Raw genomic sequence first — 25,991 nt, 5'->3', positions numbered from 1 at the left:
TTTGGCTATTGGTGAGCTTCGCTTTTGTTCGTGGAGTATTCCTTAGAGTTATCTTTATTTAGTTATTTCTTTGTTTACTTAGAGAACTGGCCAGGAAATCTCATGTCCTGAGCAGTGCGTCAGTTTATCAGTAGAGGCTTCATAGACATAGTCGTTGGGTTAAGATTCAGATGTTTTTGATAATAACTTAGCAGTAATTCAGTAGTTAGTACGAATAAAGTTTTGGAGTTGATTTATTTAAATTAATCATAAGTATTTGGTTAGAGTATTGCCTTGTTGCATATAAAGTTTGGAGTTATAATAGATTTGATAAGCAGGAAGAAGGGAAAAAAAGGAAAAAGTTATAATCAATTTCCTCTAATATAAACCTTATGTGAAAGAAGGAAAAAAAATTCTAGAGATAAAGTTGATTTTAATAAGGTGTGATCCAAAAATGAAAATCTGGGGTCTCAATCTTTAATAAAGTTAAATGCACTTCTCTTTCCAATTTCTTTAATTGGCCATTTTTATTTACTTTTCGTTGCTTAACAGACTGGAAAATTGGAATTAAAAAAATATACAATCCAAATTGCAATTAAAATCCGTGAAACAGAGTTGTCATTTTTCCAAGAAAACAAAAGCAACACAAAGACCGAAATTAGTGTACTAAAATCTTAATAAAGAAATTCAGTGGAGATTTAGAGGAAAATTTAGAATTTTGTCCGTAATCAATTAAACAGCCTAAAGAATTCTTTGTGAATTGTTTTAGAAAAAGTTCCTTATTTGTAATATGGTCCTATCTCTATCGCTATCTACTTTTTATGTCATAAATTATTGGGCAACGTTACATTTTCTAGTCCCTAAGAGGCATATTTATAGGAGACGTAAACAACTTTTCAATCCTTAAATACATTACACACGTCTTCACAAATATACCTAAGTTACTATTAATCAATATATATATTTCTATTTTTATTTATTAATTAATCATTTAAATTATTATGATTAGTGTAGACATCCCATGCAAGTAAATTTTTATCATAGAGTGGGACCTTTGCTAATTTGTACTAGCCCTTTTGGCAAACTTTCAAAATTGGCTTATTTTGAAATATATCTTTTGCCAAAGTGCATTTTAAAAAGAAAAAATGTTTCTCGAGAATAGAAATATGTGTTTGGCTAAATAATTTGATAAATGCTTTTATCAATATTAAAAAAGCAATTTATGTTTGGTCAGATTTTGAAGGTAAACAAACACCTCTAATTGACTTTGATCTGAAAAGGACGTCTTTGACAATTAAAGTGCACTGCTTTTCCATTTCAGTCTTTTTATTTTATTAAACAAACACAATTTATAAAAATGATAAAAGTTGTTAAGGGGGACAGAATCTTCTACATTCTTGGAAAATCTATATTCTTGTAAAATATTACACCCACATGTCTAAACTTCGAAAAATATGGGATCCAACCGGTCCAGCAGAATATATTGGAAGTTCATATACAGGTGCTCAAATCTCCAGTATATTATGCTGGAACTTTCTGCGTGCTGGAGTTCCAGCATAATATGCTGAAAGTTCATACACAGGTGCACCGATCTTCAGTATATTAGGCCGGAACTTTCCATATTGCAGCAAAATAATGACTATTTTTTAATGACTTTGCATACGATGGATATTTTTAAACGACCAATCTAAAAACTGGTTAGTCCGTGCTATTTTTACACTTTTTACCGATTATTCGAGGATCAACCCGACAGCATCCAAGATAGATTCTATGTCCCATTCTTCATTTAAAAACAACATATATCCAAAGAAGAAGAAAAAAAAGAGATGGAAGAAACTAATCTTAATCTCCAAATAAAAATTATAGGGGATTAACATGGATTTAATTGAGGATTTATTTAATATTGGAATTAGCGTCAAAGTTTGTCAATTGTATAATGTTAGTCGAGGAAAATAATGCTACATGAAAAAGAAAAAAAAAAACATAATTTCAAATAAGACTAAATAATTAAGATTTAAAAAAAAATTATTTGGAAAAACGTCAAACATGATTGTATTTTCAGAACTAATGCACATGAACATAGTAAAAAAAAAATTAATATTTCACTACATGTTTAAACAACCTAATTTTACAAAATGTCACGTCTACAAAGCAAACAGTAAAGTTGCAACACTTTTTATTTGTATATTAGCTTTTCTCTAATAAAACCAAAATTTTCTTAGTAGAGTTTACTGACATTGTTATTGTTCTTGTCCCTTCATTTTCTTAGTATTTTTACCCCATTTTTTTCCATGGTTTTGATTTACATGACCAACAGTATTTATTTCCAAGTATAAATTGGGCGGCAAATTTTTCGTATAAATAGCAAAGTAATTATAATTTATATCAGCTTTTCACCACAAAAAACATCTTGTTTACTTCACAACTACTTTAGATTAAACTTAATTTCAACAATGAAAAAGGGAACTTATTTTAGCCTAGTTCATTTTGTTACTTTCTTGATCCTTTATTCCATGGTTTGTACCAACACATTAGTGGAGGCTCAAAAATGCAAGCCAAGTGGAAAAATAAAGGGTAAAAAGGCCCCAAAAGATCAATGTAGCCCTGGTGATGAATGTTGTAAAGAAGGAAAATTTTACACTACATACAAATGTTCACCTCCGATTACAGGTCACACGAAGGCAATTCTTACCGTTAACGACTTTGACAAAGGTGGTGATGGTGGCGGTCCATCAGAATGTAGTGGCACGTATTACCATAACTCTATTCCGGTGGTGGCTCTGTCCACCGGATGGTATAGTAAAGGGAGACGATGTTTTGAAAACATTACCATACATGCAAATGGGAAGAGTGTGAAAGCAATGGTTGTCGATGAATGTGATTCGGGTGAAGGGTGTGATGCTCCACATGCATACCAACCTCCTTGCCCGAATAACATTGTGGATGCTTCTGAAGCAGTATGGAAAGCTTTAGGTGTTCCTAAGAAAGATTGGGGTTGGCTTGACATCTCCTGGTCTGAATAATGAATCTTGATATAAAATCTTCTGGCTTTTAATAAATACCCTGCATATCCCGAGGAACTGACAACAAGTCACAGTTCCCTTCTTCAAATAATACTCTTTCTTTCTCTTGTTTTCTTTTCCATTCAAGTTATCTCCACTTGTGAGATTACACAGGGTTTATTGTTATTGTTGTTGTTATTTTCCATTCAAGTTATCATATGGTAAAGAAGTTTCTACTTGCTTCTCTGTTAAAATATAATGATCAAGTATATACATGCATCTATTTGAACTGAATTTGACAAAATTAATTTGCTTATACTATACTCTTTCCTTGAATCGAGGATCTATCGAAAACAACATTTCTACCTCACAAGGTAGGGGTAAGATCTACGAACACTCTACCCTCCCCAGGCCCCACTTGCGGGGAAACATTGGGTTTGTTGTTGTAATCTGCTTATACTAGTTTCTTTGAGCCAAGAATCATGCAAATCTTTATCAGAATGAACCAAAAAAGGCAGCCCGATGCACAAAGCTCCCACTATGCGTCGAGGAAGCGCCGGACCACAAATCAAATTTCTTGCTTTTCAAGATGTGCCACATGTATATAATATATACCCTGGCAAAACAACTTGCGGTGTTTGCAAGCAAGATAAAACAATGGTTCTAAGAAAATAAGCCATAATATCATAATATCTAAACTTTATGGCATAATTAAATGAAGGATCGATAGAGGCAAAAGATCTCTCATTTGACTTGTTAATTTGTCCCCAGATAAAAAATATTCTAAGTTACTACAGAAAAGAGATCAAAAGCAAATCCACCACTTTTCCTCAGACAATTTGGTCCATCACACTTAACCTTCTACAAATGCAATAATGCATTTTACTTTCGACAGCCATCATCCCCTACCATTACTACTTTAACAGTACCTAAAAAGAAGAATTTTGTTACAGAGTTAGCATAATCCATCATCCTACTAATAGACAGACGGTTAAATCGTCGAGCTGATCTCCTGGCGCGCGTTTCATTTACAAAAGCACATATATACAAAACCGTCATGTGTGCATTGCAGTGAATTGTGTCATCCACGTGTTAGGTCAATCCCAGTCTGGGAATTTCTTACATCCGGCCGGGAACTTGGAGGCCAAACACCCGTGCCAGAACCTGAAGTAGGATCTTGACTCGGAGTAGCAGCAATTGGTGTAGATGACTTTTCAGCAGACTCTTTCTCCTCTTTAATGGGAGTAGTACTTTCTGGTTTGCTCTTTACCTTTGGATCATATACAAAGCTGCATACAACTACCTGCAGCAAATATTATTCATTTCCTTGTTACACAGAAAACAGAAAACAAATACTCACAAAAGATTAAGGAGAGATAAACAAGCATTCAGCAAATACCTGAACAGGGCTGGCAGCTATGAGCCTACCCCCTATAGCACCTCCAATTACATGCCCATCAGGACTACAAACCGAGATACTTATACCACCAGTGCGATTGCGTGGGCCACCATTTTCAGCAACCAAATATGAACCAGACAAGCATAGTATCTCAAAACGGCCCTGCACAGAATAGGAAACATGTAGTTGTCAGGATACATGATTTGTCACAAGCAGAATCACATGCATATATGGCAAAAGGAAAGGAGAGAACCGAAATTTTAGAGGGGAGAGAACACAAAGGGAACAAAGTTGTTATAGACATTTTCCAATCAGTGTCAACATCCATTCACATGATTTATAAGTGTGCGCATGCGTATGAAAATAGATGGTCTAAGTATTGAGACAAAGATTGAGCAACAAGGAAGACACATTAAAAGTGTTTCAACTGGAAAAAAAAACGTGCTACTTTCTCAAGTTTGCATCGACTTTGTCACTATCAACAATTCAGATGGACTTGTTAAATCGCATGTATCACATAGCCAACATGTAATGAAAAGAGAGGATAGGAGAGACAAATAAACCTAAATTAGAAATTGCTACAATTATGTGCATGTTAGTTGGTAAAACCAAACTATTTATTGGAGGTCTCTGGTTCTCCAGTCATGGATACTCCATTAAATTACCATAACTTTTTGAGTATGATCTTTATATTGACTAATATGTCGAAGTACTTGCTAAACTTTTTATATTTGCAGCATCAAATGTTTATATCTCATGCTCATATCCACTCTATTTGTAGTTTTCCATTAAAGAAATGACAATGACTTTCTCCAATCTTTCTTGTTTCTGTAAGTATAATTTTAGCCATTGTAAAGAAGAAGAATAAGCAATCTTGAGAGGACGATATGGCTCTTTTTGATAACCGATGATGGTATGGCTCTTATACTATCATTTTGAGTAGAAATTGATGCAGCACTGAATTTTATTGTAATTTTCTTAGGCATACTACTGAATCCCTATGGATGGATCATTAAAGTGTTAAACACGAAAGTTGATAGATAAGTGACGAATCAAAACAGTATCATGGACCAATAAAGTGTTCTGGCACTTAGATACAGGAGAAATCTTAATCCACTCAATATACTAGATTGAAAAAAGGGGAAATTTTCCACACATTCTAACGATAAAGAAAGAGCAAAAATAAAAGCTTCACATACTTTCTTGAATCATTAAAGAAAGTATAATTCAGGTCTTCAACATTGAAGTGAAATTAAGCATGAAACATGTAGGTTACATGACCAGGTAACATGTTATAGAAGGCCTATAGTTTGGATTTGCATATGTAAGCTAAATTGTTAAATATAAGATGTTATATAACAAAGTAACAATCACAACAAACAACATCAGCAATAAAGAAAAATGATAGATTTTTTCTCACAGGAGATAAGTTTGATACAGAAGACATGTAAAACAATTATAAGTGTTGCCTGAGTTTGTTTTATTGAAATGTTATAGAACATATGTTGTTCTAAACAGGTGAAAGGTCCTCGGAACCAAATCAAGAATCGATCACGAACAATTCAATACTTTATTTTTATTTTAGACAAGCTTATGAAAATGTCTCTACCAATCGCATATTGTCAGTCACATTCAGTATTCCAAAAGAACCACCTGCTAATAACTTTTAAAATCGCAGTGTATTATCTGATCTCTCCTAATCGCAAAATCAGTTGATATTAACTGTTACAGTATTTTCAAAAGAAGCTTGAAGCTCCTAAGTAACAGCCACGAAGCAAAGAGCCCCAACTGCCTCCCTTTTGCTCTTTCTTTCCCCTAAATAAAGGAAGTGGCAATGTTCCAAATAAAGCAGCTCTTGAGATGGGAGAATAAAGAGGCAATAATATAAAAGCTAGCCGTCAGACAAACCATGCATCAGCATCTCAGCAGTTATTAACTAGAAAATATGCAGCACCTTCCACAGTTAGTGGCGGATCAAGGAATCCAAGTTAATGGGTGCTCTTGTATGTTACCGTTATGGGTGTTCATGGTTCGGTTTTTCCCTAAAAAGAAACCAAACCAAGTAAGTCGGTTTTCCAAATATTGGAACCAAACTAAACCAATTGAGTCGGTTTTTTATCGATTCGGTTTATGTCGGTTATTTATCGGGTTTTTTCTTAAATATGAGACATACACTACCAAACGCATATTCCAGCGACTACATTTTCAAAATCTATTATTTTCAAGATATATTGATGATAATTGAATCAAATGGTGATGAAGAATTTAAGTACTCAATTAAAAATCAATTATTTTTAACATGAAATAAATTCTTGTACTTAGTAAAAGAAAACTACCAATCAAACTAGAATGTAAAGCCAAAGAATTAAATTATTATAATAGCAAAGAACTAGACTAAGAATTAGAATTATCTTAATTATAAGCTTGGTCCAAACCTAACGATAACTTCTTCAAACACGGGCTTGGGTATAGTAGAGTAGAATAACATATGGACTGACCTGTTTATATATGGCTTCTAACATTTTGACCACTTGTGAATTCTATAGAGCTCAAGTATTTAATGGTAAGTAGGTAATGCCAACAACACTGAAGTCCAATTTACAGAAAATAGGATCATATTTTAATCAAAATGTCATTTGAACAAAGTGATCTAGTAATTACAGATTGCTATTTTAAATTAGAGATGCACATTAAAGCAAATACAACCATACTTGCATGAGAAATATTAGTCCTCGTATACAAGACATGATTAAAGCATTTGAAACTAATAAAGTATCAAGCACCATTAACTAAATCAAAGAAGGGAATGAACGAGAAGTAACAAAATAACATATATACTAAAAAGATATTAGCAGCATTCGACAAAATGAGTACTTTATGCACTTACTGTGCATTTGAGATTGAAAGCATTAGTAGAAGTCCACTGTTCATGGCCCAGGAAAAAAAAGGGGAGGGGGGTGAAGAGACGAGAACTGCCAATTTACAAAACCTACACAACTGCAATTGAACTTAATTTTCACAGAGTGCCAATTTGGATACCAATTTTTTCTTCTCCACTTGTGCAACTTTACCTAGGCGTGCCAACCTCAACTTTATCAGCATATGGTCCGAAATGTCGCTTCCTAGAATAGTTGGTGTTACACGTCCAAATAAAGTGTAAAATTTCAAAGTGCAGATTATCTTATCAAGTTTAGATAATCTTTGTGGTTATTTTGTATCTCCATATGTAAAGGGGCTGAAATCTAAAATACCGGGGCTAGCCGTAAAACTGATGAAGTTACTTATCTGCTCTTTTGTATTTGGAGATCTGATGTTTCTCTCTGATGGGCGGGTTAGATTAGCATCCCCGATCATAAGTCATGATGTATCATATAACTTATTATGTGACTCGGGATGTGGTGTCAATTGTAATGGTTCTAAATCTAGACCATACGTTAGATCTCCATAAACTCCATGAAATTTGAACTTAACCGATAGATATTTAACCAGCTGAATATTTGCCAATATATATTTGTCAATCCTCTAGTGTTTTCTTTGTGATATCTAAAAGATTTATCACAGTTGATGCGTTCTTTGTCCCATAGTAACACCAAGTTTTCATGTTTTGTGCTAGTTTTCCATTTGATATGCGTTTCGCACTCTTGCAGTATTACCAAGTGAGGTTTGTGCATCCGTAGTTACGCTTCTATAGCCTCTTTTCTAAATGTATTTTTCCCATAACTGTGATTGACATTCCACGAAACAATTTCCAAGTAATCTTCGTTGAAATGTTCAATGAACTTGAAGCGCTCATTCTGTTATGCTTCTCCCTTTTTATTCTTCTTAATTTTAATATGTATTTTAGTTTATAAAATTACTTATTATATATATATATATATATATATATATATATATATATATATATATATATATATATATATATATGTGTGTGTGTGTGTGTGTGTGTGTGTGTGTGTTATATTTTTCAGTTTAATTGATTTTTAATGTGTGTTTCAGTTTATAAAATTAATTATTTTATATATGTTACATTTTCAGTGTATTTGATTAATTTTATATGTATTTCAGTTTAGAAAATTAATTATTATATATATGTTATATTTTCAGTTTGATTAATTTTAAAATGCATTTCAGTTTAGAAAATCAATTTTATATATATATAATATATATATATATATATATATATATATATATATTATATTAAATTTAAAGTAGTTTAATTTTTTTTAATGTGTATTTCAGTTTATAATTTAATTATTATATATATTATATGTATTTTAAGAATTGCGCTTCGCTTTTGAAGCGAGGCAAGCCCCTGTTACTTTTTTGCGCTTCGCGCTCTCAAAAACACTGGGTAGTGTATGTCTCATATATAAGAAAAAACGGCTAGATAACCGAAAAAACCGAAAAATTGACAAAAACCGACTAACCAAATCGAAAAAAACCGACTCAATTGATTTGGTTTGGCTCCAATATTTGAAAAACCGACTTACTTGGTTTGGATTCTTTTTAGGGAAAAACCGACCCAAACCGAACTATGAACACCCCTACCAGCTATGCAGCCACAACCAGGATTAATGTTAGAAGCCGGTTTGGTTCGGTTAGTTTTTGATTAAAACCAAAACCAAACCAAATTTGATCGGTTTTTAAAATTCAAAACCAAAACCAAACAAAACCTAAAAAGTATCGGGTTTTTTGGTCGATTTGGTTCGGTTTTTCGGATTCTTATAAACACCCCTAGTTACCGTAAATCTAACACTTGTCACAAAATCACAGTAAAAGTATGTAATCTATTAGTTTGGCCAATTTTAGATTCACTCGATTTAATTAATTTTCGTTTATATGTTCATTAAAAGGTTAAAATTATTGTAAGAAAAGCTCAGCATAGTTATTAACCTACTCAAAAAAGAAATGTGAATATGATGGATAAAAGAATACTTAGGTATCAAATTGTCGACCTACTTTCAGAACGGTTTACTTATAAGTTTGATAATATTAGTTGATTTTGTTCCTATTTATGCAAACAAAATTGTTTAGAGGTGAAAAAAAAAAGGAGAAAGCAAGATAAATTTATTTTGGCTAAATTCAGCTTAAAATAGGAGAAATAAGAATTTTAAAGCGAGAGAGGGCGCTAAACGGAAAGAAGGATTAAGTGGATCGAACCGTCGATGTTTGAGCAAAAAACCTATGTTTAGGCCAAAGCACCCAAAGCTCCTCCAAGCCAATGGGTGCTAACTCATTCTGTATGTCAAAATCTTAAGAAATTTCTACATAACTAATAAAGTTTTTACCGAAGTTTGTGGGTGCTTCAGCACCCATAAGTATGCATGTGGATCCGCCCATGTCCACAGTTTCAACAAGCTTTGATCAAAACATACAGAACATCATTTTTTCACTATGTTTCAAACTCTCAATAACGTGCCTAATGGTATTACTCGGCTCTTCACTTTCCATAATCTCAATTAGGATCTCGAAGGTAGAATATTTTATGTAAAATCCCAGTCAAGGACTCTCAACAACTCACTTGCTGGTATTATCGGCTCTCCAAGTCCAAGTGAATACAAAATATTAAACAAAGTCGAACCTCATAAGTAACAGTGGCACCAGAACTGGCAGGGGGGCGTAATGTTATAGCTGAAACTGCGCCATTAGCTGATAAGATACATAAAGCCCTAGGCCTCTGCTGTGCAAATGCCAACAATTTTGCCGCAACATCCTGTAAAATTTAGGGAGAGTATATTTCTAAGTGCATTTCGCACCAAGAAAAATAAAATACAGGTTATAAAATTTGGTGACAATAGAATGTTTAAGCACATGTATGGTTTAAGATCCAACATCGGTCAATCATATTTTTCCACATCTGAAAGCTCTTCCTCTGGACAAACATTGTGGGATAACCTACCCAACAATGTCAACACTGTTTCTATTTTGGTTACCAAACGTGCGTTTTTGCTGGTTTGCATCATCCAGTGTTATCAAAGGCGAAAAGCGCAAAAAAGCTCTAAGGTCCGTTGGGGCTTTAAGCGCAAAGCGCAAATAAAGCGTGAGCTTTAATGAAAAAAGGCGCAACGGGAGAACAAGTAAAAATACGCATAGTAGTCCAAGACTAATCACTATAAGCATGAATAACAAATATATGGACAAAGAAATTGGAAAAAAAATTCATGATAAAGTGAAATATCAGCTGTTTAAGGTCGCCATTTCAAGATTACACTCATTGGCAAGAAAAAGTATGCGTTAGAGCTTTGATGCGACACTAAAGTGCCCACAAAGCGAGGCGAAGCGCTCAATGTGCTTTGAGCCTTGCTTTAGGGCTTAAGCGCGCCTTTGACAATACTGGCATCATCTCGACTCGAGTTCCCGCCATAGGAATGAGTGAGAAGGAAAATACACAGCATTCACTGTAATTTTGTTTGTCAGGTAATGAAAATCACATACCAACATCAGACATCAATTCACTTTAATCCATAACCCGGATTTATTGTTCGAAAGACTTATACTCGGATCAAATAAAGGCAAACATGATAAAAACACTTCAGTCATACACTAAAGACAAACTTAGTAGTATTAGCTCCGAAAAAGATTATACATACAAAATGTGTAAGCAATACCTCTCCTACACCAATGTGTATAACATGAGGAGTAAAAGCCAATCCAGCCGAACTACTCATCCATTCACCTGCAGTATAGCAATTTAATCTTCAGAGACTACGACCAAATAAATAAGACATCTTGCAAGTTACTACTCCAATTGAGATATAAATTAACCAACAAATTAGAATTACCGGGGAGAACTTTCCACCCTACCCCCAACACCTTCAATATCATTATTATGCGATATGCAGCCACCAACATGATGCCGAGTGTAACCATTTAAGCAAATCAGTTCGAGTTAAGCCACAATAGGACAAGTTTGTCTAACTAAATGAGTGCAGGTGTATCTGATAAAACATAATTTGAGTCTGAATAAATTATTTTTTCTCTTCTAAATGTGAACAAGATTCAGGCTGTTAGCCCTGATTATCAGTGACAGGCAGCACCATATATATTAATTAGACATAACTAAAAACTCAAAACTAGAAGCACATGAATAAAATTGTAATTCACTTCCTAACAATGTAGGGCAAATGTCATTTACCACACATCCATAAATGTAGCATCACTACAATAAGTATGACATGTAACTGAAACAAACAAAGAAATCCCTTGTATGTGTGAACTAAAAGGCACGATTTCAGCTGTAAACAAACTTTATACTTTCAAAAATGTAATACTTCTAGATTAGCCAACAACTTAAACAACCGCCCCTCGGGTTACACATCGATGAAATGCCATAACGCATTAATGTTCAAATCATAACTCACCAACAGCAGCTAATTGTTGCTTCCACCCACTACCAGGAGGCCGGCCCCGTATTCGCTTCGGCCCAGGAGTAATGGACCCACCACTTGAAGGGTTACTAGACAAAGGAGACAATGCTAAAGACATGTTTGTCCCATCAGGACCATATTTCCTAGGCCTGCCTCTTTTCTTTTTCACTGGATCACTACCACTAGGTGAAACACTAGAGGCCATACTAATGTTAATTCCATGACCAAAATTAGGTGATGGATTCTCAACTTGGTAAGTTGAGTTCACATTACCAGTACTACTACTCCCTATATTGGACTGAACTGCAATATTAGCATTTGTTAGGGACTTAAAACCAGGTGATACAGGTACACCACTGGGTGTCCCAGTTCCACTAGCAGCACCAGGACTTGGCCCTGAACCAGAACCACTAATCCCTCTGTTAAGATAGTAATTAGCTGCAGAACCAGATAGTGTCATTCCTTCTCTTACATCCATGCATTTACTCACTAAATTTTACACCCCACAAGGAAAAAAACTGAGTCTTGATCCTTCTATTTACTAAAGATTGTAACTTTTTGAAGTTTAATTAACCAAAAGACAAAAACCAACAACAGAAACCTAATTAAACCAAGAAAAAAAACTTTTTTAAAGAATTGCTAACAAGGGTTTAAGATGGGTTTTTCAGGAAGTTGAGGAAAAAGCTAAAGATAACAAAAAAATGAAATCTTGGAGTGAGGGAAAAAGTAAAGGTTGAATTTTGAAGGAATAAAACTACTAAAGATCATACATTTAAGCTTTACTTAGAAGAATGCTTAATATTTGTAGCTCTAAAAGCCCACCCCACATAGTAATTTTGAGTGAAAAAGATGAAAAAAACTGTGCTAAGGCACATCAAACAGGAAAAGTGAAAAGGAAAAAAGAAAACCCTAGATTTGAAATGAGAGAGAAAGAGAGGAGTGATTGAACTGAACTGAGTTTTTTGGGGAAAGAGGAAGAGGAGGGTGAAGACAAAAGCAAAGTGAAATAGTAGTAGAAAATTTTCAGCTTTTGAATTAAAGTAAACAGAAGCCACCTTTCTTCATTGAAGTATAATATAATAATAGGATTATTTATCTTTAATATTTGAGGGGTTTGGAAAGGGTTTAAGAAGTCAGGAATGATGTAAGGGTTTGTTTGATTTGTCACATCTGAAAAATATTTTTAATTCAGCATTATATCAAAAATCATTCTAATTAATTGGGTTGATAACGATGCGTGTTATAATTGATTTTATTGAGTTATATAAGGAGTATATCATGTTAATTGATCTTTTTTCCGTTATTAGATAGCTGGACAGACCTATTTTTAAGGTGATTGTCGCTACTGTATTCATGAATACATAGCGGGAATACATGTTAATACAGTTGCGTATAGCCGAACTGTCCTGTTTTTAAGGCGTTGTTTGCTACTGCATTCATGAATACAGCAGCGCGAATACAATGAATACCATAATAACTGAATGATAGTTATAGGAAGTAATTATGTATATGGTAGCTACAAATATTCAAATTAACATGCCCGACTAATTTGCATTTGTATAAATGACCATTTTGGAGCCACTTTTTAAATATTGTCACTGTTAGCCCGTGAATTAAATTTGTCTGCAAACACAAATATTCATCCAGCAAATAGCAATTTTGAATGGCAAAATTTAGCTCATTGAGCTACGAGGTATAAAATTTAAATAGTGAACTCAAAAATGATCATATGGCGCAAATACCTCAACGTTTCATATCGAAATATTCTTTATTCTCAATATAAAAATCATAGTATAAATTTGTACTGTTAATACAAGGAGTGATTTTTTATTTTAACTTTTATCTCTATATAATTAAACTTACAATATATACAATTACTATTTCATATGGAATAACAAAGTCATGTCCTAAATATAGTATCATGTTTAATTGTTCACATATGTTTATTTATTTTATGAGCCATTATTCATTATATAGTAATATATGAATTTCTACAATTAATGTATAGTTTCATTAAAAAAAAAAAAAGTTCCTAAAAGTTACGAGTACTTTTTTTTTTTTTTTTTGTGGAGATTTTGGGGTACAGTTGGTGCACCTAAAGTACCAAAATGTCTCTATCAGATTACTATTATTAGTACATCTAATTTCTTAGGGAAAGGCTTTTTGCCCTTTTCTTTCTTAGTTTTCTCTTTTATTCAAGGCCTGTTCTGTATTGTCTGATGAATTTAATGAGAGACCTTTGTGACCTTTGCTTTTTAAGCTTTTGGACATTAAAGTGTGACTAAAGAGAAAGACAACAGAGTGATTAAATAGAGGAAATAGAAAATGAGAGAGTCAAAGTTTTTTTGTAAAAGACAAACATAGTCAAACAAGGAGGGAAATTAAATTTTAGTGGCTAGTGGGAGGAATATGTAAGAGTTCAAATTTATCCTTCATGCCCCTTAATTTCCACAATCTGACATGAATGGTGTCTCAAAGTTTAATAATAGCATGTTTGACCATGCCTCTAAAATTAACTTATTTTAAAAAGTGTTTATAAAAAGTAGTAATTTGTATTAGCTGATTAATTTGAATAGCATTTTTGAGCAGCAATTAGTATTTTGGCCAAACTTTAAAAAGTACTTCTAAGAGCCCGTTTAGCCAAACTACCAAAATCTGCTTATTTAAAAAATATTTTTATTCAAAAGTGCTTTTTGAAAAGGTACTTTTGCAAAATAGCAATTTATATTTGGCCAATTCGTTTGAGTTGTGCTTTTTGAAGCTCATTACCAAAAAAGGACAGTAAAAATTCAATTTGGAGTTAGTATTATTTAGAAAATAAAAATAATTTAAATATTTGCTATAAAAGAATTCAATTAAAATATAAAATGTAAGTAAAAATATAAATTAAAAACTTCAGTTAATATAAAATATAGTAGTTATTCCATAGCAATAGCATTGAGTGTTTGGATTACTTATTATTTATATGATAATTTAAATATATCAAAATACATCATTCGATATAAATTTAAAATCTACTCTAAGGAATACGAAAAAGAGAATAAAATTTTGATTAAAATTAAAAAGAGAAGAAATGTATAGTAGAAATTTTAAAAAAAAAAAGGAAAAGGAAACTAAAAATGGTAAATTAATGAGGGATGCTTTGAACAATATAAAACTATTATAAGGTTATTTTGTCTTGAACAAATTAATTTTCTGCTTTTTGGAAGAAGCTAGAATTTGTAGTTTCTCCCCAACAGTAGAAAAATTACTTCTGCTGCTACTCAAAAGTACTTTTTTATTTTGGCCAAACACCTAAAATTTTCCAAAAAGTTTTTTTTTACCAAAAAAAGAACTTTTCATCTCCCGGAGGCTTGGCCAAACAAGCTCTAAGTATATTTTTCAAAAGTGCTTTTAAAAAAAAGTATTTTTGAAAAGAAATTACTTTTTTCTGTTTCTACTCAAAAATATTTTTTTTCCTTCTAAAAGCTTGACCAAATAATTTAGTTTTTGAAAAAAAATATTTTTGACCAAGAAAATACTTTTGGCTAAAAAGAGCAGTTTGGCCGAACAGATTTCATTAACATGCAAGAAGTTTTATGAACTCAAATTTAATCTTCTTGATACCTTTTCTATTGTTTTGTTTGTAAAAGAATACAAAAGCAATATAATTTTTTCTTATATGTACGAACAAATATTAACTAATATTCAGAATTTTCAAAAATTTATATGCATCATTTTCCCACTTAAAAACTCTAATTTTAAATGTATAAGTTATTCACATTTCACCACATTCAAAATAGACAAAATTACAGAATAATGCACTCTATAAGTTGACCTTGCGCTATTTTAGACAAGTTACAAGTTTACAAATGTGTAGTCAAATATCAATAAGATCTTTTCTTTTCCCATTTCCTCTAATTATAACAACCTCATTTATTCCTACATACCCCTATTGTAGCTCTCTCCTCATTTTTCACCCATAAATATTTAATTTAATTAATAAAAAATAATCATATGCAAACAAAATTGAAAACAAAAATCAACACTCATTCGTGCCTTCTTCCATAACCAATACTTCTCTGATTTTTTTTTTTTTTGATTTTGTATATCTTCAGGTTTATACATACCTATCACACTACAAAACGCAAAAACATACGCGAGAAATCTAAAATCTCATCTCCTTTAATGCTAATCTTGTTAAATTTTGATTATGATTTTGTGAGAAATTTGGAGTGGGTATTGTTTGAACTTATTAGAAATAGTCTAAGTAGGTTGTATACAAAGTTTGAAGTTATTTGCTGGAGATTTGGAGTAGTTTTATACAAGAATTGCAAGCGAAAATCGTACAAAAATTTCGTCAGAGATGCTTATACACTTTTATACAAAGAGGTACATTATGTATATAGCTGTATAAAAGTGTATAAAGATGTATAATCACAGAGTGAAAATATTCTCGATACACTATGTATATAGGTGTAGAAGAAGAAGAAGAAGAAGAAGAAGAAGAAGAAGAAGAAGAAGAAAAAAATGCGAGAAATTCACCAGATACCTGTAAATAATGTATCAACCTTGTATATAATAGTGCATAAGTGGTGTTTATATCTATTATACACTATTTATACAATATTATACATTACTATACAAATGAATCCTATCAATGGAGCTTCACGTGTTCTTCTTCTTCCTTGGGCAGCCTCTGAAATTTAACTCAAACATAGCCTATATCTACTCCAAATCACTTGAAATTTAAGTTTTGAACCTAACTTGATGATTCCAATCAATTGGGACAAAACCCATTCCAAACAACTAACAAATCGGAAAACTCAATTTCTGAAATGAATCTTCGAACCACCTGTAATAGTGACTTTTATTTTTCAAATCCTTAGTTAACCATTGGAATCCGGAAAAGAATTGAAGGAGAATAACAATAGATGAGAAATTTTGTGGTGCAAAGACTGACATGGGAAGAAGAAGAAGAAGAAAAAGAACGAAGAAAAAGGGGTGGGCTAACTGGTGAAAAGTAATTTTCAGATTATGTACAATTTGGACTACACCGGATAAGGGCTTCAAACGTAGGCCATTTTCTGATGGGTTGTTGGGGCAAGTGACAAGGGATGTATTCTCCCTTCGAAATACTGTTTGCATCCTATCATGTAGTGGCATGCATATTTAGCAATTTTAGAATCACTGGGGGTGGGGATGGGGGATGGGGGTGGGGGGAGGATTTTGTGTCATTTCTCAACTGCACATGAGAAACTAATAATAATACATATAAAATCTATTAGAGAGAAAGATCACGATATTTGATACTCGCTTCTAAAAATACTTCAAATGTATTATGTATTAAACTTTAATCATCCCTTAATTACCTGTCGTCCTAATCACCGTGCGCAAACCCTATCTCGAAGTATTGGCGTTATGGTGTGGAAAAATCATACTCTCCACGAAGCTTAATAAATAAGCAAAACTTTTGAAATTTGTAATTTAAAACAATTTATAAAAAACTGTGCAGCTAAAAATTACCTCATTAAGGAAAAATAAAAAATTAAAATTAAATTGTTGCTGAATATATAAATATATCATTCTTTTTCAGAACCGATAAAAACGAAAATTGTGTCACGCGAAATGAGAGAGAGAGAGAGAGAGTATTTGTCTTAAGTAGAGGTGTTATAATGGCCATATATGTATTATTGTAGATTTGAGTAAGATGGACAACAGTAGATTCCAACAGTAGAACATTTTCTTTAAAAAGGGTCTGCAGGTTTCTACTTTTTGTGATAGCTAAATGAAGAAAATTACAACTCTAAATTATGAAATTGTTTGACAACTTGCATTCTTCTCAGTCATCTCAAGCTGGCCATGCTAGAAAAGTGCACCGTTTATTTAATTTGATAGACATGGGTAATCATTGAATCTTCTACTTGATTCCCTTAAAAAACGCTGACAGAGATAAACAAAAAAAAAAAAGAGAATAAACAACTAGGTGTAACCAATAAGGATTGTGATAGAGTTATAAGTACTCCTTCGTCCTTAACCAGAGATCTCGAGTTTCGAGTCCCTGTATATGAAGTCGCATTTGTTAGGGAACGTTTAACCCCCAATGTGGGACTTCACCACGCGAATCCGAATTTAGACGGCCCCAATATGAACACCGAACACCGGGTGAGAAATCAAAGAAAAAAGAAACTAGGTGTGGTTAGAATTATCCGGTATATGCACCGACGGGACATCAGAATCAAACTAGACCGTTACATAGAATTTGACTATACTACTCCCTCCGGTCTACAATAAGTGACCAATTTGATTTTGGCACACCCATTAAGGAAATACTAAATTCTAGACGAAAATAGTTAGTGTGACTAAACTACCCTTCATTAAATGTTGCACCATAGTTATAGTAGTACTTACTTCTCTTATTTAATATGAGGAGCAAATGATTTGTTTAGATATACGCACCTAAGGGTAATTTTGAAAAAACTAATTGATTTTTTTTTCTTCTATATAAATGGACACTTATTTTGGAACAAAATAAAAAAGTAAATTGATCACTTATTTAGCTGAGAACAAAACAAAATGGAAGAAGTACTTCATTTTGTTTTGGCACTAATTGCTTATTTATTTTTTGAATAGGTGAATCTAATGAATGACATTTCTTATGGGGAGAGTGCACAAAATGTTGGCATCCTCCTGTTTTAACCAAGCAAATGAAAACCCCTTTGTTTTCCTTCAAGCTATAACATGTTCAAAAGAAAGAAGCCACACCATTTCATATAAGACACAGAAAGCCAATAAGTATTGCAGTTTTGTTCATAAAAAGCGGGATTAATAACGTTGAAAATAATGCCAACTACCTACTACATGTGAAAATACATTAATCAAGTGAAAATCCACTACACCGTTAATGCATAGAAATTAAATCAATCAAGAAAATACTAATTGTCCTTGACAAATGACTTAGCTCAACTTTGACAAATGACTATGCGTACGTACGTACTATCCTCTCGAGATCCCACGTATGAGATTAAACTAGATTTGTTGTTGTTGTGTATCTTACCTGAGTGGCAAAAGTAGTTTTGCATCACTTGTCTCTCTTAAGTTAGCTTGGACAAATATTTGGTTAAAACTTGAAAAAATAATTTTTGAAAAATAATTTTTGGAAGTTGAAATTGTGTTTGGACATGCATTTTATTTAAAAAAAATTTGAAGTTTTGTGAGTGAAAGAAAAAGTTTCACCCAAAAGCTACCCTAAACTTAGATTTTGAGAACTTGAAAATAAAATTCAATTTTTTTTCAAAAAACAGATTACATCTATGAGAAAACAATGTTTTCAAAAAAAATTTGAAAAAAAGTTGCCAAAAACTATGGCCAAACATATAGTGGACAAGTAAAAATGAACGGGGAAGTATAACACATGAATAGCTGCAACACATCTGCACATTTTCAAGCCAAATTGTATGCACAAGAGGGAAGAAATTTTCAGCCAGTTTATCATTTTCAACTATGTAAAGTCAATTAAGTCCAGCTTTATTCCGTCACTGGTGTCAACTAAATATGTTAGATGTAGTATTAAAACACAGATTTAGTTTCAAAATGTGCATTACACGACCTATTCGAATCCATTCATGATTTAGACAATTGAAAAATTGCTCTATGTCAAACAAGTTCCATAAACAGAAGTTAGAGATCAACAAACAAACTTCGTATTTAGTAAGTGGGCGTTTGGACAAAAGAATTGTAAAATTAGGGAAGAAAGTGATTTTTTTTTTCTAAGTTGAAAATGATATTTGAAAATTAGAGTTGTATTTGGATAAGAATACAATATGAAGTTATTTTTGAATTTTTGTGAGTATTTATAAGTGAAATTTTGGAAAACAACCGAAAATTTTCGAAATTCAAATTCAAGTGAAATTTGAAATTTTTATAGCCTAATTTCGAAAAAAAGTGAAACAATTTTCGTAAAAAAAAAAACCTTTCTTATGACCAAACGAGTCCTAAATCTCCTTATCATGTCGTTGGATTTGATGAGCTATCTGAACCATAACAACAACAACAACAACAATTACGGCTCAGTCCTAATTCCCAAACAAGTTGGAGAGATATCTGAACCATAACTAAAAATAAAAAAATCACCCTTAGCACGTAAGTATGAATGAGCTAGATGGGAAAACTGTCCTAAAACAACAGCATGGGCTAAGAGTAGACAGGGGCAGAGGGAGAACATTAGCTGCGGGTTCAGATGAACCCTGTAACTTCTGCTTAAACATTGTATTTGTATTAAAAATTTCATAAAATGTGTATAAATATAAAATTGCGAATCCAATAACTAAGACAAACTATAAGTTCGGTATGAATTCAAAACCCATAAACTTCAAACTCTACCTCCACCTCTGAGAGTAGAGGAAACATCTCGATACGTTAGAACTATTGAAATGCCTCCATCAAGGGCATGTTTTGAAGCTGCTGAATTTCGAGTGCCCGATTACTAATCATACCGCTTAGCTCTTGATTCACCAGTGTTTCCACATTAAGCTGACTTTCCTTTGTTGCAATTTCAACCTTAAGGTTCTCCCATTCAGTTTTCATAAATACCAGATTCCTTTTCTCATTTTCAATCAGTTCCGCAAGCCTATTCTTCTCATCGTTGAGATTTTTTGTCTCGACAATAGAATTTACTGCATCTTTAATCTCATCAAGTCGAGCTCGTAACCAGTTGACATTCACCTTCATTTTCTCAGCATCCTTGACTACCAAGTAATAGGAGTTCAAGAGATTACAATCAACATCAGTCAAATGTTTCTTTTGGAGTTCTTGGACAACTTTACATATAACTGCTAAAACAGAACTCAGCATTTGGCCTGACTCCAGAGGACAATCCTTTGTAATGTCACCGTGTTTTTCTTGGATGGCTAGAAAAGTTGGTTCAAGACTTGGATTCAAGCTAATTGTTTCTTTCACCAATGTTGTGCTTTCTTCTTGGTTTGCTTTTACTTCTTTAAAAGCAACCGCTACTTGTTGAAGGAAATTCGCATCAATGCTGCAGGTTTGCTGATTACTTAAATCAGCTTCTTTCTTTGTTTTGTGATCCAACCGAGCACCATTAATTGTGCGCAGTTCTTCTTGTATCGAGGGACTATCAATTGTCCCTCGAATGCCAGTAGTATGAGGAGGAGGACCTTCACCATTACCTCCTCGAATACTATCAGGTGCAACATCTTCAATTTCCGCCTTTACTTCTGTCGTTAATCCTGGTTGTGGCTGCATAGCTGGTGAAGTATTAATTTGCCCTGACTGACTTTTTTCCACAGGACTTCTCTTACATACTTTGGCTTTATTTGATGCTTCGGACTGATGAATTGATGATCTTAATGATGTTGGACGATCTTGAACACCAGCTGCATGAGGTTAACACATGAAAAAGACCAAATTAAGAGTAACCTAATCACCAAACCAACGAGTTGAAACAAGAACAATGGAGTCGTCAAAAGAGGAGGAGGTCCTCATATGAAGTCACATGGAAAATTATATCCATACCAACATATATCTTTGATTATGCGCATTAGTTATATGCGGATCTACCTCCTCTGAAGACTTCGAAAGAATGTATATATAAACACGCCACTAGATGTACATGCTTGATTGTGCTTGGGGTGACAAATAGCAGCAGGACTCCGAGCCCCGAACCAAATCCATATTATAGTTTCAGCTGAGGCGGCTTATTATACCATGTTATATGATTGATTATGCAGAAAACAAGGAACTTACAAAACTGTAACACCAAATGTTACTTTCTTCTTTTTGGTTCTTTCTTTCTTTCTTTCTTTCTTTCTTTCTTTCTTTCTTTCTTACACCAAGTGTTACTTGACAAGGAAACGATATACTGCCAAATTCAGGCAATACAAGAAAGAACTAGCAAAATAATTCTGTAACACACAGCTAAAAGTTTACAAACAACTAGCTCGACTGATACTTAAAGCTATTGCAATGAACTAAAGCAGAATATGATTGTTCTTCCAACTTCTTTAGTTTCAAGTTTATAGTTTTCTTTCTTACTAGCTTGGTTACAAAGAATGGGTAATCCAGGATTTCCAGGTAACGGGTGCAACCATTGCTTTAGCGACCGGTCACATAGTTTAAGTAACACATATATCCAGTTGAATCCATGGTGTGGGATATTACTGGGTATGTTATTGTTGTTGTTGTTGTATATATATATCCAGTCGAATGCCGATTTAAACAGTTCAATTTTCCATTAGTAAGTAGACAAAATGAACTCCAACAAAGTATCCTTAAGAATCTGTTATTAGAGTAAGTGATAACATAGATTGATAATTTCTGGGCTTAAATCAATTTTAAACATCAACATTCTCTCTTTCATCTCATCTTCTATTTTTTTTTTTCCAGTATTATTTTAAAATTTCATACTCTTTTCAACTAAGATAGCTCCACCCCTGCTCTTCTCTTCCACGAGTGGCTTAACATACTAACCAGTTTTTTATGGCATTACTTTTAATATTTTTTAGTACAATAAAAAAAAAAATCCAGCCTCCATGCCCTTTATTAGGGGCGTTCAAATCGATTTTTTTTTTTTTGTTCAGATCCATTAAAAAACCTTATTAGGTTTGGTATAAAAATCCGAATAAAACCGACATATAAATATATAGTTATTATACATACTTTAAGACTTTATATAGAATTTTCTTTAAAAATAATATTTAGAAATATTTGTGATCCTCTCATGGATATATTATTTAATAAAACTATGAAGGGAATCTATTTTTATTTACTTTAAATAATGATTTGCATCATCACTTTCTTATCAAGTGTTATTGAAATGAGCCAGTCCCTTTGTTCTTCCATATTCATATGTCAGGATCTATTAAACTCTTATCTCTTTTGCGAATTTGAGATGCTATCTTATCGGTAATTTAAAAATTAAACATAATAAATCATTATTTAGGTTTCATATATTTGATTAACCTTGAAACCGTATATCAATAAAGAATTATTGTTAGACGACTAAGAAGTATGTGTTACTAAAACAACACCAGAGCATTTTAATAAATCATATATTTGTCATTTTTTTGATTTTACTAAATATATATTCACTCATCAAAAGTTTATGGATAATTTTAACAAAATAAAACTGAAATAATATTGATATCACAAAAAAATCGAAACCATCCGAAAAAACCGACAAAATCAAACCAATCCAAATCGGAATAGTTGGTTTTGATAAAACCGAACTAAGCCGTCTCATGTCTTTATAACCTTCCAACCCGTCAAATGATGTCAAATAATAAACAAAACGAAGCCATGAAGTCAAACTTTGACTAAAACATTGTCATTTTGAAAATAAAACCTTTTTCTTTTTATAAGGGTGGTGTTCGAGACAGATTATTTTGCCAGATACCAAGTCAGAATAAAATACTTTAGTCGACATTAAATAATAAAAAAAAACTAAAACCTTTAAATGGTAAATAGCGGGATCGGCCCGGCGGGGGGGGGGGGTTAAGGGGTTGCTCACCCGATGCTGAAGTTGGTCTCGGTTTCTGTGAAGCACCACGATGATGAACATGGGTCGGGTCGGGTGGAGGTCTTTTCCTTGACCCACCACCCGAAAGTTCAGCAGAGGTGACAGAAGACATTGGCGGTGATGGAGTGGTGGAGGTGGCGATAGCGGCGGCGCGTGCGATACTTTGAGGAGTCTTTGGAGGTATCCTCATGATGAACAAAAGGTGTAAATTCGGTAAATGCAGTGTTTGTATTCTTACACACTTTTCATTTCTTAAAGTTCTAACGTAATTTATAGCAAAATTTCTTACACAATTTTCACTTTCACTTACTAAGGTACTAAAATGCTTACCATAAATCAAAATTTTGACACAATCTCTATCAAATTACTTTTTCAATCAGTAATTCATTATTTTAATATTCTTATTATATTATCATTCAAAAACAGGATATCTCAAGATTACAGTCCTAAGAGCAGACCTGCATCGCCTTCTATATGGGATAAGTTATACCAAAATTTTGATATAAAAATATCGGTTTTAGCTAATATCTCCGACCAAACACGGGATAAATATAATTCTGAATTATATTCCGCGATAACCTACTTAATCTCTCGAAGCAAATGGCCCATAATGATATATACCAGTGTTTTAAAAGGCATGGCCGAGAGATAAGGTGTTTTATCCAACACGAGCGACGCGAAAGCCCCGAGGCGCACGACGTAAGCCCCATGGGTATTTACGTTTTAATATTGATAAATTTTTTAAAAATAATTATATAATAAAAATACATTAAGATTATAAAAAATTCAACAAAAAAATTATAAAATTAGTAGGAAAAATGTATATATCTATTATAAACATGTTAACATGTGCGTGAGAAAATATAATTCTTTTACTTGAAAAAGTGAAAGAGGTAAAAATGCATTACACCTATAATTAACATGACTATGATAGAACATACTAATTAGCGTTATAAAAATGATATTCTAGTTCCTAATAATTCAAAGAATAAAAATAAAACATAAAGTTATTGTTTAAAAATATAAAACTAGATAATAATTTAATTACTTATTATATAATACCAATTGCTAGAATAGAGTCATCAAAACAATATATAAACTAGAGAGGTACCAACATAAATTCTAAATTTAAAACTAACTTGAAAAAAATAAATAATTTTTTTTATAAAGAAAATGAAGCATAAAGAAGGAAAATGCAAGCGTTGAGTTAGCGTAAGAATTGGAGGACAGAACTAAGTCGATTTGTAGTTTGACTTTCAAACAAAGGTTTTGTTACTTAGTAGTAAACGACAAAGAGTAAAGATTATGAAATTGGGATATACATTAGAAAACCCTTTGGCTTTTGAGTTTTTTAGTTTGAAAATTTACTATGAGTTAATTTTTGGATGTTTAAGTTAAACAATAAAGATTTATTAAGTAATTTTGGCTCAAATTTAAAATAAATTCTCGGGGCTCATGCCCCAAATGAACGCCTAGAACGTTAAGGCTTACGCATAGGTGAACGCCCAAAATATCAGAACGCCCCATGATACTTACGCCACGTCAATACGTCTCGGTGCGTTCTTTGTATGTTGTGCCAGTTCGCCCAAAAAATACCTTTTAATACTGATATATACTTCAATATCTTATAGTACTTCATATCAAATTAAATCTGTCACATAAAATTCTGGCTGATTTTCTCACAATCTTAATGATCTAAAATCTATATATAATAAAAAGAGAGGTAATGCCATTATATTAAGTCAAGTGGCAGCATAATAAAAATTCACGTGGATATCCATATTATCCATAACTTCTTGAATATGATCACTTTTGAGAGAATTCCTAGTTTTTTTAACTTGAAGAATCCCCAGTTTGAGGCTTTACAAACGTAAAAGTTAAACTCATTAGTTATTCATTTTCTCAATGGATAATATGGTTTTTATCCATATTTGACCTGTTTTTAAAATATTTATTATCCAACCCATTTTTTAATGGATGCTATGGATGGATAACTATTAATTCTTTTAACTATTTTGCCACTACTAATGTAACCTGACTTCAGTGGACAATCCTTTATAATATCTGTTGGATATAAGGTTTGGGTCGTGGGTCGCCCATGTGGACTGACCCGACCCATTTTAAAAGAGATAAAACCTAAGGAGGTTACACGTAGGTTTTATTACTCCTAAAAAAACTACCGCACGTTTTCTTTTGAGAGACGTGAGAACGTGGAGTGGTGGTTTTCATCGGTAGTTCTTCCCATCTCCTTTTCTCTATATATTTCTCTTCAGTACAGAGATTCTAGAGGTGCAAAAATTAAAAAGGAAGAACACAGTGAACTTTAGGCATTTAGTTTGTGAACAAAAACTCTGTTTCCTGGAGATTCAGAATACAATTTGGGGCAATTCTTTTGGTGTTGAGTTCAACGGTTTCCGCTGCATCAATAAGGTACACAATTCGTTGTTCTCTCCCCTCGGTTTAGTCTAACAATGGTATCAGAGCGTATGATTTATTTGATTCCTAGGCTGTGACCGAAAAGATTGGATGAATAAATTTACATAGAACAAGTGTTGCGGTGATAGGTGATCAAATTTTTTGAGAAAATGATGGCACTTACGGTCCTAATTATGAGATTCGTTTTGCGGTGATATTTGTTTATGATATTCTGAGTATTGTTTATTCTCTGAAACACCCAATTTTTTTTTTTTTAAAATAGACGTGTGCTTTGGTGGTGTTACCAACTGTGA

General features: G+C 32.8%; 3 protein-coding genes across 4 annotated transcripts; 1 reads left to right on the top strand and 2 right to left on the bottom strand.

Annotated features, from left to right (window-relative positions):
• Nucleotides 1–2,336: 2,336 nt before the first annotated feature.
• On the top strand, nucleotides 2,337–3,220 carry LOC109242259 (putative ripening-related protein 1). The gene has a single exon (XM_019409114.1). It carries the CDS (start codon nucleotides 2,433–2,435, stop codon nucleotides 3,000–3,002), a length of 570 nt encoding a protein of 189 aa, XP_019264659.1. The 5' UTR covers nucleotides 2,337–2,432; the 3' UTR covers nucleotides 3,003–3,220.
• Nucleotides 3,221–3,708: 488 nt separating this feature from the next.
• LOC109242265 (AT-hook motif nuclear-localized protein 5-like) lies at nucleotides 3,709–12,789 on the bottom strand. Of its 2 annotated transcripts, XM_019409122.1 has the most exons (5): nucleotides 11,742–12,788; nucleotides 10,989–11,056; nucleotides 9,962–10,093; nucleotides 4,381–4,542; nucleotides 3,709–4,284 (listed from the first exon to the last, which is right to left on the bottom strand). In XM_019409122.1, exons 1-5 carry the CDS (start codon nucleotides 12,223–12,225, stop codon nucleotides 4,063–4,065), a joined length of 1,068 nt encoding a protein of 355 aa, XP_019264667.1. In that variant the 5' UTR covers nucleotides 12,226–12,788; the 3' UTR covers nucleotides 3,709–4,062. The 2 variants fall into 2 exon arrangements, with proteins under 2 accessions (XP_019264667.1, XP_019264668.1); XM_019409123.1 differs by lacking the exon at nucleotides 9,962–10,093 and having other exon boundaries at nucleotides 11,742–12,789.
• A 7,191-nt stretch (nucleotides 12,790–19,980) lies between these two features.
• On the bottom strand, nucleotides 19,981–23,527 carry LOC109242257. Its single transcript, XM_019409113.1, has 2 exons — nucleotides 23,254–23,527; nucleotides 19,981–21,121 (listed from the first exon to the last, which is right to left on the bottom strand). The coding sequence occupies exons 1-2, from the start codon at nucleotides 23,450–23,452 to the stop codon at nucleotides 20,151–20,153; spliced, it is 1,170 nt and encodes a 389-aa protein (XP_019264658.1). The 5' UTR covers nucleotides 23,453–23,527; the 3' UTR covers nucleotides 19,981–20,150.
• Between the last annotated feature and the right edge of the window lie 2,464 nt (nucleotides 23,528–25,991).

Source organism: Nicotiana attenuata, unplaced genomic scaffold (genome assembly GCF_001879085.1).
Source record: "Nicotiana attenuata strain UT unplaced genomic scaffold, NIATTr2, whole genome shotgun sequence".
NCBI lineage: Eukaryota > Viridiplantae > Streptophyta > Magnoliopsida > Solanales > Solanaceae > Nicotiana > Nicotiana attenuata.
This window is presented reverse-complemented; position numbering and strand designations above follow the sequence as displayed.